Here is a 16245-nt window from a genome sequence, read left to right on the forward strand (position 1 = left end):
GCTTTGCTTGGGGACTGAGAAGCAGCAGCGGAGGGCACAAACATGCATGCACACACACATATACATCCTTGAACATACAACATTCCATCCTTATATATGAACTTACACACATGCATGCACATACCCCTTCTGCATGCTTGAACACACACATTCCCTTACACACACACACTCCCTTTCACATGTACATATTTCCTCACACATGCAATTAAACACACATACACACACATATTCTCACTCACTGATTTGTACTCAAACATACACATGCATGCACACACATGTGGTTGAACACATACTACCTCACATGTACACACACAATTGACCATATACTTCACACATGCACACACACACACACACACACACACACACCCTGGAATATGTATTCCTTTACACACAATGCTTATATGACACTTGACTAAAACCATGATTTTCTAAAGTTTGCTGAGAATGTGCATGCCACATACAAACACCTTTCTTCATGCTTAACTCTACATACCTCACGAACATATACACTAGACACTTTCAGCTCTCTGTTGCACAGAAACTCTTACAACATTTAAGTAGACACACACTCACACAAAGCCACACTACACACAAGCATACACCCTTTCACTCTGCTCACGCTTATGGAGCTAAGGCCGCAGGTGCTGGATGTCTCCCAGCACTTAGCACAACCAAGTCCACTTTAGCCTTCCCCCAGCTGTCCTGTGAGCATCTACTCAACATGTTTTGACTTGTGCTGAGCTCAGCCTCTGTGACTCAAGGGTGCACATGTATAGGGTAGCATGCATCTTACCTGGACCACAACCACTTGGATGGAAACATGGTCTGGGAGTCGGATTGGTGCCCGAAAATACTGGGACAGAGCAACCAGCAGGTGGAGGATAGCAACCAGGTTCTTGGCATGAACAGCTGAAATACAAGAACAGAAAATGAGAGTCTCCAGATTCTAGGCAGGATAGGTACATATTGAGATTACAGCAGTAGCCTCCTCAGTGTCTCCTTGTTGCACCCTAGGCATCAGAGAATTCCTTCAATCACCATCTGGTCCCCCTACCCCCAACTCTTTCAACTATGGCCATGCTCTCCAGGTTCCTTCTTGGATGCTACGACTGGTAGATTTCCAACATAGCATCTCTACTCCACTTGAGCTTCCCCAGGAGCAACGACTGAGTCTGCAGCTCGGAAAACTTTCTCTGCCCAGGCTCCTGTTCTCATCTGCACCCACTTCCTCCCACCTGACAGGGAACAGTGGATTGATACCACATCCCGTGTCAAAGGCTATTCACAAACCTTTCTTTAATCAAGAGATACCAAGTCAGAAGCCCTGGGTGTCTTCTTCTGTCCAGAGTCAAGTTCCCTATAAGAACCATGAGAACAACCCAAAAAGTTTGGTTGTTCATGCCTTATAAGGTGAGTGTAGTCTATGTTTCAAACAAAGCCAAGTGTCTTCCACAGTTGCCACACCCTGTGCCCATACTAAACCGTCTATGCTGCTGAAGGCTAGGCCCTTCTGGTTGTAGCTTTCTCAGTAGACGGGCTACATACTAACTCATGAGCTGGCACAGTCAGGCAGACTAGAACTTGAACGTCACTTTGTTACCTGTTTACTGGTTATGGCCTTGGGCAGGGGCTACTCTGACCACTGAGCCTTTACAATCTCGGATGACAGTTCCCAGGTGGACATATACACTGAAAAGACTTCCAACACTGACAAAGGGCAGAGTCCCCGGGACACTGCAGGTGGCCAGGAATGACTGGTATTTTTTATCATAACTTATGAGAAAGCCCCTAGCACAGATGCAATCAGGGCATGCCAACCCTCTCTCTTCCTGTCTCACAAAAGGGCAGACTCTCCAGGCTCTTTGCCTGCCTGTGCGGTCCTACTAGCTTCACGGCTCTTCATTACAGGGACATTTAAGGGAAAACCCAGAGTACCACATGTGTATGTCACCCGCATGGGTTGTCAGAGTGTCATTTGTCTTCCCTGGTCAAAAAGTCTGCTTTAGGAGTTTTGAGAAGCCACCATGAAAGGAAATAATTCAGACTGTCTCTTGCCACCGTTAGCACTGTCCCTCATCACAGCTATTCCACAGGCAGTGTCTCTTGATGGCCAGTGGTGGCTCAACATGACACCAAGCAGCACATCTGGCTTTCCAGAAGATTCAGATCTGGAAAGCACTGTGTCCTGACTCTGACCTTCAGTGACAGCCTACAAAATGGCTCTCGGTTGGGACTGGGTCACTGACATGGCACTGTCATGAAGATAGAGCCAAACCCAGGATTGCTCTTCCAGTCAGGGGTGTTGTATCATCCCTAGGTTGGATCCTGAGGGCTGGAAGCACACTTGAGGCCCTCTTGCTTTTAATGACAAACTTAATGTTAGAAAAGTTCAGGCCAGCTAAGTTCTTATTGCCTGGTGTTCCTATATGTCACCTCAGAAAGCAATATCAAAGGTATCAGACAGATGTCAGACTCTTTTAACAAATGCTGTGTCCTCCAGGAAATCTTTTTCAGAAGAGATAACTCCATTTAGACACATAGAGAATGTGGGCAAGGATGCTAGCCTCAGCGTCACACATCAACATCAAAAACAAATCCCTGGGACACCCGCACGGAGGAGGAGCACGGTACAGATCCTCGGAGCTTTCTTTTGCTTTTACCATGTAGTTCTGGTGAGTCCAGAACATTCTAAGTAGCCCAACCTGGCCTTAAAGTTGTGACCCTACTACCTTAGGCTCCTGAAGCTTTTTTTTTTGGGTCAAAACTCATTTTAATTTTTTTCTTGATTAATCGTATAGGGGAGTCATGGCATGTGCGTGGAGATTAGGGATAACTTTTGGGGGTTGAATATTGCCTTCTACCATGTGGTAGGTTCTGGGGATTGAATTCAGGTTGTCAAGTTTGCTGGCAAAACACCTTTACCTGTTGCACCATTTCACTGGCCCCTGAGGTTATGTTTTATTTTTGCCCCTGCCCCCTCTCTCCTTCCTAAGCAGAGAAATCTTATGGTCTAAAAGCCAACAGCAGAGACCATGAAAGGAAGGCAGGACAATGAAGACCTTCAAGTCTTAACTGCCGCCCACCCATTTCTGCTTCTTTTCTTCCAGCTGCATCTGGGTTACTCCTTCTAATCCTGCACCTAGACCCAGAATATGCATCAATCACAGCCTTTAAAAACTATAATACAGCCACATAATGGAACCCTTGCACACACAGAAAAGCACAGTCCAGACAATGTCAGCTAAGTATTAACATGAATTAATTAAAGGGAAACTCCATAGAAACAAGACAAGACCATAAACCATGAACATCTGCATACACATGCACTGCATGTGTACTGTGATCAGCACTTAAAAAGGAATATAAAACCATTTTGGGTTCTGTGATGAAATCTTGAGCTGAGTCATTCTGTCTTGACCAAGACATGAACTATTCCTTGTCCAATGTCTCCATACCAAGGATGCAACTCCTTCACTAGTCACCTGGTGGTCATAGCTGCCATCGGGCGGTCTCAGCAGTACTGTGACTGTGTTGTTGTATTTAATGATGGCCCCAGGGCATGAGAACAGTGAGTCTGGCAGTGCAGATATGCTCAAGTGAAGGCATGAAGGGCTGCCTTTAAATAAAGAGAGAGAATTCAGTAATAGAGTGAAAACCTGGATACTGAAACCCCAATCCATATCTGTGTAAGAATGCACATTCTATTTAATTATGAAAAGGAATATTCATGGTAGTTTAAAAATTAGATTTATTTATTTATTCCATGTGTGTGGATGTTTTGCCTTTATGCATGTCTGTCTGTGCACAATGTGTGTACCTGGTATGTACAGAGACCACGGGAAGGTATCAAATTTCCTGTTGCTGGGATTGCAGATGGTTGTGAGCTGTCACGTGGGTGCTGGAAACTGAACCCAGTCCTCTAAAAAAGCAGCTCTTAACTGCCGAGTCATCTCTCCAGCCCTTCGAGTTAATTTTGTTGTTACACCTCAAGGGACAGGTGTGGTGGTCATTGTGTGTGATAAATGTGTTGTTAGGCTAGGAAAGGTATCAATAGCAGGAACACAAAAACAAACCCGTAGACTAATGGGAGAGTGTAGAACACCAGGAAATAAACTCACATGGCTACAGTCACCTGGTTCCGACAGGGATGTAAAAAGCAAACCCAGGAGAAAAAAAAATGCCTCTTTAACAAATGGTGCCAGGAAAGCCAAGTAACAAACCCCTTGTAAAAGAATGAAACTAGATCTGTATCTCTCACCTTGAGTAACAGTCAACTCAAAGTGATCAAAATCTTAATGTGGGAGCTAAAAAGTTGAAGTCACTAGAAGAAAACCCAAGTAAAAGATGTTTATGCAGGCATAGACGAAGACTTCACACAAAGAACCCAGTGGCTCAGGAAATGACCCCATGAACTGAAAAAATGGGACTGTAGGAAATTAAAAATGTCTGCAGAGAAGAGGAAATAATCTGTCAGCATGAGGAAATAGGCTACAGAATGGGAGAAAACCTTGCTAGCTCCTATGACATATGATGTAGCAGCTATAAAGAACCTTAAAGAATTAAACATCAATCTACCCTCTAAATCATCCAATCAATGGATGGGTAAATGCACTGAATAGTCATTTCTCAAGGGAAATACAAATTTGTATATGTGTATGTGTATGTGTATATGTATATTATGTATTTGGTGATCAACTTCGTTAACCATCAGGGAAATGCAAATTAAAAGTACCGCGAGTTTCTATCCAGTTAGAATGACTACCACCAGGAGAACAAACAACAAATTCCAGTGAGGCTACAGGGAATGAGGAAGCCTCGTTCACACTCGTGGGACTGGACACTGGTTGGGCCACTACAGAAATGAGCATGATGGTTCCTCAATAAACTAAAAATAGAACTACCATACTTGACAGCTATATCACTGCTGGGTGTATCCCAAAGACTCTACTTCGACATGCCACAGAGATACTTGCATATCCATGTTTACTGCTGAGCTACTCACAATAGCCAGGAAATGAGAACTGGCCTTGATGTCCATCAACAGATGAATAGACACAGTGTATGTATACAATGGTACAATTTAATTTGCCTATAGAGGAAAATGAAGTTACGACATTTACAGGCAAACGAATACAACTGCAGATCAATAGGCGAAATAAGCTATGGCTTTTTTCTTTGTGTGTGTGTGTGTGTGTACATGTGTGTATGTGTGCATGCATGTGAGGTGGGGAGGAGGAGAAGAAGGAGGGTGAGATCTTAAAGGACAGGGGAGAAAAGAGGGATACACGTGACATGAAAACAGAATGGGGTGCTATCTGGGGTGACGAAGGAGATGAGCGAGAGAGGGGCAGGAAGGAGGAGGAGAGCGGTGGGAGAGACGGAGGAGTTAGAGCAAATGAGTGGCACACGGGGTATGAAAGGGCACGGCATTGTGACTCTGTACTTTGTGTGCTACTTAAAATAATGAAAAAGATGGAAAAGCTATTACATTTGTGTGTCTGTGCCCATGCAGTGTCTGCAGCTACCCACGGTGCAGGCATCCCCTGGGATGTTGAAAGACATCCCCTTTGGATACAGGGAGATTACTATCTATACATGCACACATGTGTATTCATATGTGAGTGAACAAAAAACATGTTCTAGACACTCTTTATTATATACACAGACACATATAGATGGATAAACACACACACCTTGCAGTACCACTCCAAAATTTTCAGTGCCATCTCTAGGTAGGCAGCTATGGAGGCCTCGAACACAGGCTCAGTATACGCAGCCTGAAGGGCCAATGCACCAATGAAGGGGGCTTAAAAAGAGAGAATGGGGGTTTAGGAAGTGTGGCACAGCGGTGTGGGGGAAGGGAGTGCCCAGGCGGGCCCCTGCCCAAGCACCTCTTCCCCCTGAGGGACCACACGCACACAGACATGGTATAGAATAGAGTTTATTCAGGGCAGAGAATGGGAGTTGATGGTATAGTGGAGGTAGAGAAAGTCAGAGAGAGAGAGAGAGAGAGAGAGAGAGAGAGAGAGACAGAGAGAGAGAGAGACAGAGAGAGAGAGAGACAGAGAGAAGTGGAGGGAGAGAAGTGGAGGCCGGCCATGATCATGTGGAGAGAGGGGGGAGGGGAGGAGAGCCCAAGAGGGGCAGAGAGGTGAGGGTGCTAAGAGGGAGAGCAATGAGAGAGAGGAGGGGCAAGTAGCCCCTTTTATAGGGGGGGGCAGGTCTATGGGGTGAGGCATACCTGGCTGTTGCCAGGTAACTGTGGGGTGGAGCTTAGACAGAACACCAACACAGCCTGGCTCTGCAGCTGGCTCTATGAAACATATTCTTGGCTCCACTGTTCATCTTTCTGTAAGCAGGGCAGCAATGCTCCTTCAGGGGACGGGACATCAATGTACCAGTCACCCTTCCTTGTTTTGGGGAAGTGATAGCAAAGACGCTAGAACCCCTGACCCTGGTATAATAACGCTGATAGTGTCAGACCTCCTCTGTGCCTTGATTTCCCCATCTGGGAGCCAAGAGTGGTGAAAAGGATTACCTGAGCTGGGTGAGTGGGTGCTTCGAGGATTGAAATGGACATTGATATTTAAATGTGTTTTTATACACTGACATTTTCTAAAGTTTCAATAATAAAAAAAAATACTCTTTGTGAACAGGAAAGAAAGAAATCCCTAAAGTCCTAGATCAAAGACCTTGGTAACTCAGCAGCCTGTCCCTGCCACCCTTGACCTGAGCACGAAGGCGACACCGTGTCCCCAAACGCACAGTCAGGCCTGATTAGAAGGGAGAGAACTTCTCCCTGTGAGTTGTGCCTGCTCTGTTCCTTCTAGAACACACTGCTTCTTCCTGTAAACAAGCTCCAGCTCTTCTTGATGCCCTGAAGCATCACAGGGAGCAGCCAAGAGAATAATTATCCCTTCTGACCCACTAATCCATCTCCATTCTGAAGATCCAGCCAGGGAGAGTAATTCACAAGCAGTAAACAGAGAGACAGCAAAGATATCCAACTAAATCCATCTGATATTAGTAATCAGCTTGCAAAGAGTGTGTGTGTGGTATGTATGTGTGTGTGTATATGCATGTGTAGTGTATGTATATGTGTGTGTGTGGTGTGTATGTGTGTGTGTATGCATTGTAGTGTGTGTGTGTTTGTGTGTTGTATGTGTGTATGTATGTGTGGTGTATATGTGTGAGGCCAGAAGTCAATATCATGTGGTCAAGTGTCTTCCTCAAGGCTCCATCCACTTTGGTTTTTGAGACAGCGTCTCGCACTGAACCTGGAGTTCAGTGACTCACTTAGAGAGGGTTGGCCAGAGAACTCCAGAGCTCTCCTGTCTCTGCTTCACTGGCACTGAAATAACAGATCAGTGGCACTACTCTGAGCTTTCGATTTTTTTTTTTTAAATATGGGTGCTGGGGCTCAATCCAAGGCCTGTGAGGCAAACACTTTACCCACTAAGTCATATGCCCAGCCTCATGTCTCCTTTTTTGAACACAATTTAATTTCCCATGGGCACAGGGAAATAGGGTTCCTTAGCAGGGCAGCTTCTGGGGCCTAAAGCCAGGTCCTGTCCTCAACCCTCAGGTGACTTTGGCTTAGCAGAGAATGGCCTGTTCCCAGCTTATCACACTGTTCTATGCCAACAATGGTATAATTATGCTGAAGGAGGTACTGGGTGTTTTGGCTCCAATGGCAGATGTCAGAAATGAGGACAGGAGAGAGCTCCTGGAAGCTATGAGGTCACTGTGGTGGGGGAGGGGACCCTAATACTTAGATCTAACCATTTTATTTGCACTGTTTTTTTTTTTTTTTTTTTTTTAAATCTGCATTTGTTTCTTTACAAAGAGAAAAATCAGAAAACTCCCTGACTAGGGATTGGCTGTCATTGCTAGTGTCATGGGACCCATTGAGTTACTGTTGAACCAGTTTGAGTTTATATTAGGTGCCAAGGCACACTCTTGAGACTGCAAAAGTATGAATGTTCTCGGGGCTGGGGAGATGGCCCAGAGGTTCGGAGCACTAGCTGCTCTTCCAGAGGACTGAGGTTTGATTCCCACTACCCACACAGCAGCTACAACTGTTTGTGAGCTCCAGTCCCAGGGGATCAGACACCTTCTTTTAGTCCATGTGGGCTCTGCATCAGATAAAACACCTATGCAAATAAAACATATTAAAAAAGAATAAATGGTCTATATTTTTATGAAATCTTTGAGCTATACTACCAGTGAAAGGTGGAATTTAAAAAAAAATCCTTTGTAGGGATGGAAAGATGGTTCAGTCTGTAAAGGTGCTTGCCATAAAGCCTGGTGGATGGCTGTCAGCTTGACACAATTTAGAATCCGAATAACTTGGGAAGAAGAGTCTCGGGAAAAGATTGGTTGCACTGGATTAGGTTGTGGGTATTTGTGATGGACTGTCTTTAAGTTAACTGGTGTAATATAAACGTGGCAGAAGTTACCCATCCCATTTATAAGACTTAAAACGGATTCCCCCACTTAGGGGAGTTAAAAAATTTATGTTTTCAAACCTAGGAAAGGGGGCTGGAGAGATGGCTCAGCGATTAAGAGCACTGACCGCTCTTCCAGAAGTCCTGAGTTCAATTCCCAGCAACCACATGATGGCTCACAGCCATCTGTAATGGGATCTGACGCCCTCTTCTGGTGTGTCTGTAAGTGATTTCAGATCTGCAAGACTCCACCTAGTATGGGGAGTCTCTAGGCTGGGGTCCCGAACTATGCAAGTGGAGAATTCAAGCTGGAGTAGAAGCAGTCAAGCAAAAGAATCCATGCAAAGGTGAAAGAAAGGAGAGAACTGACTCTGTAAAGATGTATCCTGACCTCCCGATCTGTACCGTGGCATGAACATTCCCCCTTCCCTGTTATGTGTCAGTCCGTCTGTCTGTCAGTCAGTCAGTCTGTCTGTCTCTGTCTCTTTTCATCTCTCTAGTAAATAAAACATTAAAACAAACCCTTTTCTGCTTGGGACCTCCGAGGTATCTTTGCTCCTGCTGAGGAGCAGGGTAGAAGTGACAGGGTGTGGGCAGAACTGAAGCCTCACTCCTGGCCTCTCGCCCAGGTTCCTGCATGCTGGAGACAGCACTGCTCTCAGCAGACTGTGTGGGTCTCAGAAGTGGCTCCAGGAATACATACATCATTTCCTCACCAAGCTGACCTAGTGTCACAGAAAACCCTCCAGACAAAGGGACACCGACCTGGACATTTTATTATTTCCACGCCAAGGGTTTGTATGATAGGTTATCTTTCCCATGAAAGGTATTTCTCAAAGAGAAATGAATTGGCATCCGGGGTGTCAGTTTAGGAATGGTGGGGACTGTTAGGGGTTAGTGCCATTTCATAATCCTCCTCTCCCAACTCACAGTCCACGTTCCACTTGATGCTCCTGGGAGGAAGCTTCAAGGTCTCATTGATCTTCTCCAGCACAGTCTGCAACTTTTGCTTCTGGGCGATCTCCGACTGGGTAACCTCTGCTACATTGAGCTTCTCACTCTCCAGTTTCTCTGGAGTGGGAAGGGAAAGAGCAACCGTTATCTTGGGTCAGAGGACACCTAACTTGTGCCTATTTCTTCATACCTTCGCCTATGACAACACGCAAAGATCAAATCTCTACAGTCAAGCCTAGGGTTATCCTGGGATCCCACTCCACATACTCAGATCTGGGGATGTTTGAGTGTCCAGGCAAAAATGGCAGGGTGTTTGCAATCCTATGCAATCCTTTTGTATGCTTTAATTATCTCTATATTATTCAAATGTTGCACACAATAGAAAGGCCATTATATATTGCTTATAGAATCATGACAAGAAAAGTAAGGGTATTTTCAGTATAGATGTGATTTTTATTCAAAGATTTTAATTCCATTCTAATTCCATTTTTGTTGCTGTGATAAAATACCGCAAGAAAAAACAACTCAGTAGAGAAAATGTATTTCAGCTGATAGTTCCAGGCTGCATTCCATCACTGTGGGGAAGGCACAGCGGCCAGAGCCTGTGATAGCTGGTCATGTGGCATCACACAGAGAGATGAATGTACGCATGCTCACTTCCTCTTGCTTATGCTCAGCTCCAGTCTTCCTCTCACATAGTTCAAACTCCCTACCTAGGGATTGGTGCTGCCCACACTGGGCTTCCCTACACCAATTAGCGTTATTAAGGCAATTCTCCATAGGCACGCCCTCATGCCCACCTAGTAAGGGTGTAGACAGTCTCTCATTGACACTCTTCCTCGGTGACTTGAGGTTGTGTCAGTTGAATCTGCAGACATGAACCCTTTGAGGACCTTCTAGAAGGGGGACACTGCTCCTTGTTTAATTGAGCACGAGTCCTGTGGAAGCCTTTTGACTGTGCTATAGACCCCCAGGGCCACAGAAGAGGGGAATTTAACTGGCCACTTTTGAATGTTCCTCCTCCATTCTGGGTCCCCACCTCTTCATTTCTAAGGACACTACTGTGTCCCAGCTGGCCAGCCTTCTGTCAAAGCCAGCTATACCCTTTTTCTGTTCCCCTGAGACAGGGTTTCTCTGTGTAGTTCCGGCTGTCCTGGCACTCACTTTGTAGACCAGGCTGGCCTCGAACTTAGAAATCTGCCTGCCTCTGCCTCCTAAGTGCTGGGATTAACGGTGTGCGCCACCACCACCTGGCTAGCTATACCCTTCTTATAGGCATTTCATCTATTCTTGTATGGATGTCACCCCCAATCACATTAGTGTGATAGAAGCATCTCTTTCCTTTTCCTCCCAACCCCTACCCTCACCACAAATAGTGTTACATTTTATCAGTCTCAAGGCAACACACCTTAAAATTTTTTTCACATCCCTAAAATCAGGATATTTCTTAAATGAAATGAAATCCTACAAGTACTACAGACAGGAGAAACCTCATGGGATCTTTATCCATGCTCAGATAAGCCCACAGGAGCACCTGCGGAAAATATCAGCTACAAATTTGAAGAAGAAAGCACCTGGTAATGGTGAGCGGGGACTTCTCTCTCTAGATGGCACTCGCACTGTGGTGTGCTTTAACACCAATGCATCTCGTGTGTGCCGACCCAGGAGGCAGCTTGATCGATTTACTAATCTAGATTCATACTTTGATCTATCACAAAAGACAAAACAAGGAGAGCATCTTTGATGGGAATTACAGTGTCTGCTTCTAGATTCATCTGATTCCATGCTCCCCTTCTCAGTCAGGACTGAGAGAACCCAAGGCTCAGATCGTGTTTAAAATGCTTTTCTCTGCATTTTTAAGGGCTGCCATATAAATATTTCAACTTTCCATCGGTGCTCCAACAAGTGCTTATTTGTTTTTGGTAATTACAGCTTACACGAGTTATATGCCCTTTGGTGTGAGACTGTGGCCCTCTGTCCACTGGAGAGTCTGTGCAGCTTCTGAAGATCATGAATTACTGTGAGCAGCAGCAGGGCAGGATGACTGCAGGCTATTTGTAAGGGCGGCATCCTCAGATGTATCCCTCTGCCCTCTTCAGCTGATCCGAGCCATCCCTCACTTCCTAAGTGCAGGGATTTATCAAGCACAGCGCAAACCTTATGTATTGTGTGTGTGTGTGTGTGTGTGTGTGTGTGTGTGTGCGTGCGCGCAACAGAGAGAGACAGAGAGGGACAGAAAGAGGAAGTAAGAGAGGAGGGACAGAGAGAAGGATGGAGAGGGGTAGGGGGAGAGAGAGGGGGAGGAAGAGAGAGACAGACACAGAGATACAGAGACACAGAGAGACAGAGGGTCAGAGAGAGGAGGGGAGGGAGGGAGGGAGAGAGGGAGGGAGAGAAAGAGAGAGAGAGAAAGGAGTTAGTTTGTGGGGGGTTCAGAGAACCATTTGCAGAAGTCCGCTCTCCCCTTCAACCACTTTGATCCTGGGATCAAACTCAGGTCAACAGATTTGGTGCAAGCACTTTTACCAAATGAGCAATCTGTCAGTCCACCTTTTCCCACCTTTAAGCTGAATTCTTATTTTGGATCCTCTCCTTTTAAAGAAAGGGAAAATTTGTCACCCGCACCCTCCATCCCCCCATTGTTTCTTGATGACACTGGAACTGTCCTTAGAAGCAAGCTAATTTTTCATACACTGAAACTGCATGCCCTGGGAAGGACTGCACACAACACTCTGATGACCTAGCTGAAGCCTGAGAAGATCTGGAGGAAGAGCTGCCGGGCTGGACTGCGGGTCGGTCGGTCGGTCGACTGTCTCCCCAGAGGGCTGGAGGGAGGGAGGACGAGGGTGTGGGAGCTGGGTGCTTGCCAGCCCAGCCTATGGATTTTCACACTCAGTCTTCTGCTGGCTGCCACTAAAGTGACTTCCACTTCTGAGTCTCTTTTTCTTTATCTTTCTTTTCCACTGTGGAGCTCTGGTTAACCTAGAACTTACTATATTGATCAGGCTGGCCTTGAGATGACACACATTGGCCAGACTCTACCTCCCAAGTCATGGGTTTAAGGGCAGGTGCTATGACACTTGGTATATATAAGAAATATATACCTGGGGGTTGGCAAGGTGGCTCAGTGGGTAAGGCATTTGGCATCTGACAGTGCAAGTGTGATTACCTGAGTTTGATCCCTGGAACCCATATGAAGGCAGGAGAGGACAGACTTTTACACGTTGTCCCCTGACCTCTGACCTCCAAATACATACAGCAGCAGAAATAAGTGTGCTCACGCACATACATATGCATATAACTTTAAAAAAAATCTAAATAAAATTTAAGAATGAGATTATAGTATATATACATGTACATTTCTACTACGCTCTTCTGCAAAGATTTACAGCCCAAATTTCTTTCTAGGCTCAAATTATTCTTTTGAAAAATTCATATGTACTGCATAGAGCTTATTTCACATTTGACCATCCCCTGAAGGTATCCAGCCAGGGTTCACCCCTGCTTTCTCGGTTTGCAAAAAACATTCCATGTGTACAACTAACTGGTGATTGCTCACAAGAATAAAAGCCCACCTCACACAACTTATTCTTGTGTCTGGTTGTCTTTCCAAATCTCTTCTCATTAGTTCTTTCATTGCTGTATCTCAGTTAAGATCCACCTCCCTCCCTCCCTACCTACCTCTCTCCTTCCCTCCTATGGTGTGTGTGTGTGTGTCTTTATATGTATGTGTATATGTGTCTGTGTGAGCTTGTATGTGTGTGCCTGTGTGTGCACGCATGTGGAGGCCTGAGGTATCTTCCTCAACTGCTCTCCACTATACTTTTTGAAACAGAGTCTCTCACTCAGAGCTCACTGATTTGCCTGGGATCCTCCTGCCGCCACTCTCCAGGCCTGACGACATACAGGTGCAGATAGAGCCAGCTTTAATATGGGTTTTATGAGCTCCGAACTCAGGCTCTTATACTTGTGCAGCAAGTGCTTAACCAACGGAGCCGCCTCCCCAGTGAGTTATTTCTACAGTTACATAGTAATTTTCCTCCACGGTGCCAAGGAATTAAAGATATTTCTTTTCCCTAGACTTCTAATTTTCCTCTTCTGTTCTTAGGATAATATTAGCTGGGTCTTTATAAATCTATTGCTGAAGCATTATTTTCCTGGGAAGCCATTTCTCACATAATTCCATGCTTCTGCAAATTGACTATAATTGGCTAATTTTTAGGAGGTGCTAATATGATCTTCAAATAGATAAGATGTGGCTTAGAATGTTCTCAGGTATATTGCTTTGTGACTATTTCCTTGCTTTTAGTTACAATACAAAGATGTTCTTGCAGAGATCAGCTTTGCAAAACAATGGAAAGGCATGCAACAAATTCAGGAAGTGTGAAGACAGGGCAGAGTGCAGTCAATTCCCAGAACAACAAGATGATCTGAGATGATCCGTATGCTTTAACTCAGTGGTTCTCAAGGGGCTACATGTCAGGTTATGATTAATAACAGTAGCAAAATTAAAGTTATTAAGCAGCAACAAAATAATGTCATGGTTGGGGGTCATCACAACAAGAGAAACTATTAAAGGGTCGCAGTGTTAGGTAGGAAGGTTGAGAACCACTACTTTAACTCATAGAGTTGCAACATATATTACACCCTCAAAGAATGACAAATGCTAAAACCCCCTTTCCAATAGTACAGAGTTTCCAGCTATTCAACTATTCAAAACCACTTTTGTTTCTAAACAAATGGGACACATCTATTAAATTTTTTAAAAAGGATAGTCAATTTCTATGGACTACACCTGTAATAAACTTGGGTTCACCCACACTAGGGTTCACTAACTCTAGAGGTTGCTAGCATGAGGAATTGTCCACACTAGGGTCACCCACACCTGAGTTCATCCTCACTAGGATTCACCTGTACTAGGAGTCACTTGTACTAGATGTCATCTGCACTAGGGTCCATCTGTACTAGGACTCACCCTCACTGGTGGTCTCCTGCACTGAGACCTCGACATGGTCATCATGGTCACTGTTTCACCAAGTGGACTTTGGTGGTATCTGAACTTCTGAGACTTTGGTGGTATCTCTTGTCGGTTCCCTGAGGTGAGTAAACACTTGTTCACATCTCCTTAGGAATAGTGTCATAGAACAGGAAGGCATTTCCTTCTCTGCCTGGGGTTGGAACACTCTTGCTCTGAGGTGTTAAAGGGTTCATGCTATTCCCGTGAAAGGATGGGTTGGATTTCACAAGGAGGCAGGCCGGTGGACCGCCAACTGCTGTCTACCCTGCAGAGCCACAGCAGCACAGAGAGGCCTTTGTCAGCAAGAGCTGTCACAGTGCAGATGTTAGACCTTCCGTTTCCTCTGAGATGTCTTTCTCAGAGTTCCCTGTGCCCTGCTAGTCACCTGATGCTTCCTGTGCCAAGGCTGACTCTTCTCCCACCACAGATTAGAGAATCAGTGAAACCTTTTCTTGTGCAATGGAGAAAGGACCCACAGGATAAATGCTCTGCCTCAGTGTCCCAGAAAGGGTAATTTTATGTGATACTGTCATCTGGTTGCTCTAAGGGCCCAGGTTACAATCAGAACAGTTGTTTTTATTAATATACCTTTTATTCATTAATTATTTTTGGAGTCAGGGTCTAATACAACAATATTCAACCTGTGAGTCATAACCCCCACAGGGGTTGCATATCAGATACTGTGTATATCAGACATTTACATTCGTAACACTAGCAAAATAAGTACTAATTTTATGGTTGGGGGGGGTCACCACAACATGAAGAACTGTATTAAAGGGTCACAGTTTTAGGAATATTGAGAACCGATAGTCTAATATGTAGTCCAGACCAACCTCAAACTCATATGCAATTGAGGATTACCTTAAAATCCTGATTGTCCTGTGTCCTCTACCTCCCAAATGCTGAATACACGGGTAGGTGACCATGCTCTGTGTGCTCTGTGTGTACCAGGATGGAACCCAGGGCTTTGTGCATGCTAGGCACTTCAGGGATCTGCCACCTCTGCCTCCTGAGTGCTGGGATTAAAATTGCATCACCATATCGGGCTTCTTTGATAGAATCTAATTAGCATTTTCCTTTTATATTACTTACTTGGTTACTTTTTTTTTTTTCTGCTTTTTGGTTTTATGGTTTCTCCTCCTCCTCCTCCTCCTCCTCCTCCTCCTCCTCCTCCTCATCCTCCTTCTCCTCCTCCTCCTTCTCCTCCTCCTGCTTCCCTCCCCGTCCTCCTCCTTCCCTCCCCTCCCCCTCCTCCCCCCTCCTTCTTCTTCTTTACTTTTTGTACTAGGGATTGACTGAACCCAGGGCCTTGGGCATGGTAGGCAAGTACTCTGTTACTGGGTTATATACCAAGGCCTGGTGCGTCTATAATTTCTAAGACATCTATAAACTTTTTTTCCACCAAATTGTTGTGTCTGTACCTTAAGGAAAACCTATACAAAAATCTGTTGCAAGCACAAAAGGACCAGAAAACAGACATAGCAGTGGGCACCTAGGGAGGCAGAGACGTTAGGAGTGAGGAGACCATCCCCCAAATCTCTGAGAAGGGCTGTTTTCTTGCAAGCAAGTTAGACAGACACCAGTGAGCCAGGTCTGATGCTGTCACCCAAGGGGCTCTTGAGCAGAGCACATGCAGAGGGTCATGCCCATCCCACATCACCTGTCTTTTAACGGCTGTTGGCACACCACCAAGCTCACATGACCCTCAGTCAAGACATCCCTGCCCTTGGCACCTTGCTCACTTTCTTTCTGAGTCTTTGTCCCACGATGTTACCCACATGGCTGCTCCTGCTCTCCAGGCCCAAAAAAGTTAGTACAGAAGAACTC

At 45.3% G+C, this 16245-nt stretch overlaps 1 protein-coding gene across 1 annotated transcript in view; it reads right to left on the minus strand.

Moving 5' to 3' along the window:
• The window catches only part of Parva (parvin alpha), a 151594-nt gene that overhangs the window by 22407 nt on the left and 112942 nt on the right, over positions 1 to 16245 (minus strand). The window contains exons 5-6 of the mRNA XM_052201075.1: positions 9378 to 9518; positions 794 to 909 (exon numbers count right to left, since the gene is read on the minus strand). Coding sequence (XP_052057035.1) covers positions 794 to 909; positions 9378 to 9518 — 257 coding nt within the window. The remainder of the gene's footprint in view (positions 1 to 793; positions 910 to 9377; positions 9519 to 16245) is intronic.

The sequence above is a fragment of the Apodemus sylvaticus genome, chromosome 1 (genome assembly GCF_947179515.1).
Source record: "Apodemus sylvaticus chromosome 1, mApoSyl1.1, whole genome shotgun sequence".
NCBI classification, from domain to species: Eukaryota; Metazoa; Chordata; class Mammalia; order Rodentia; family Muridae; genus Apodemus; species Apodemus sylvaticus.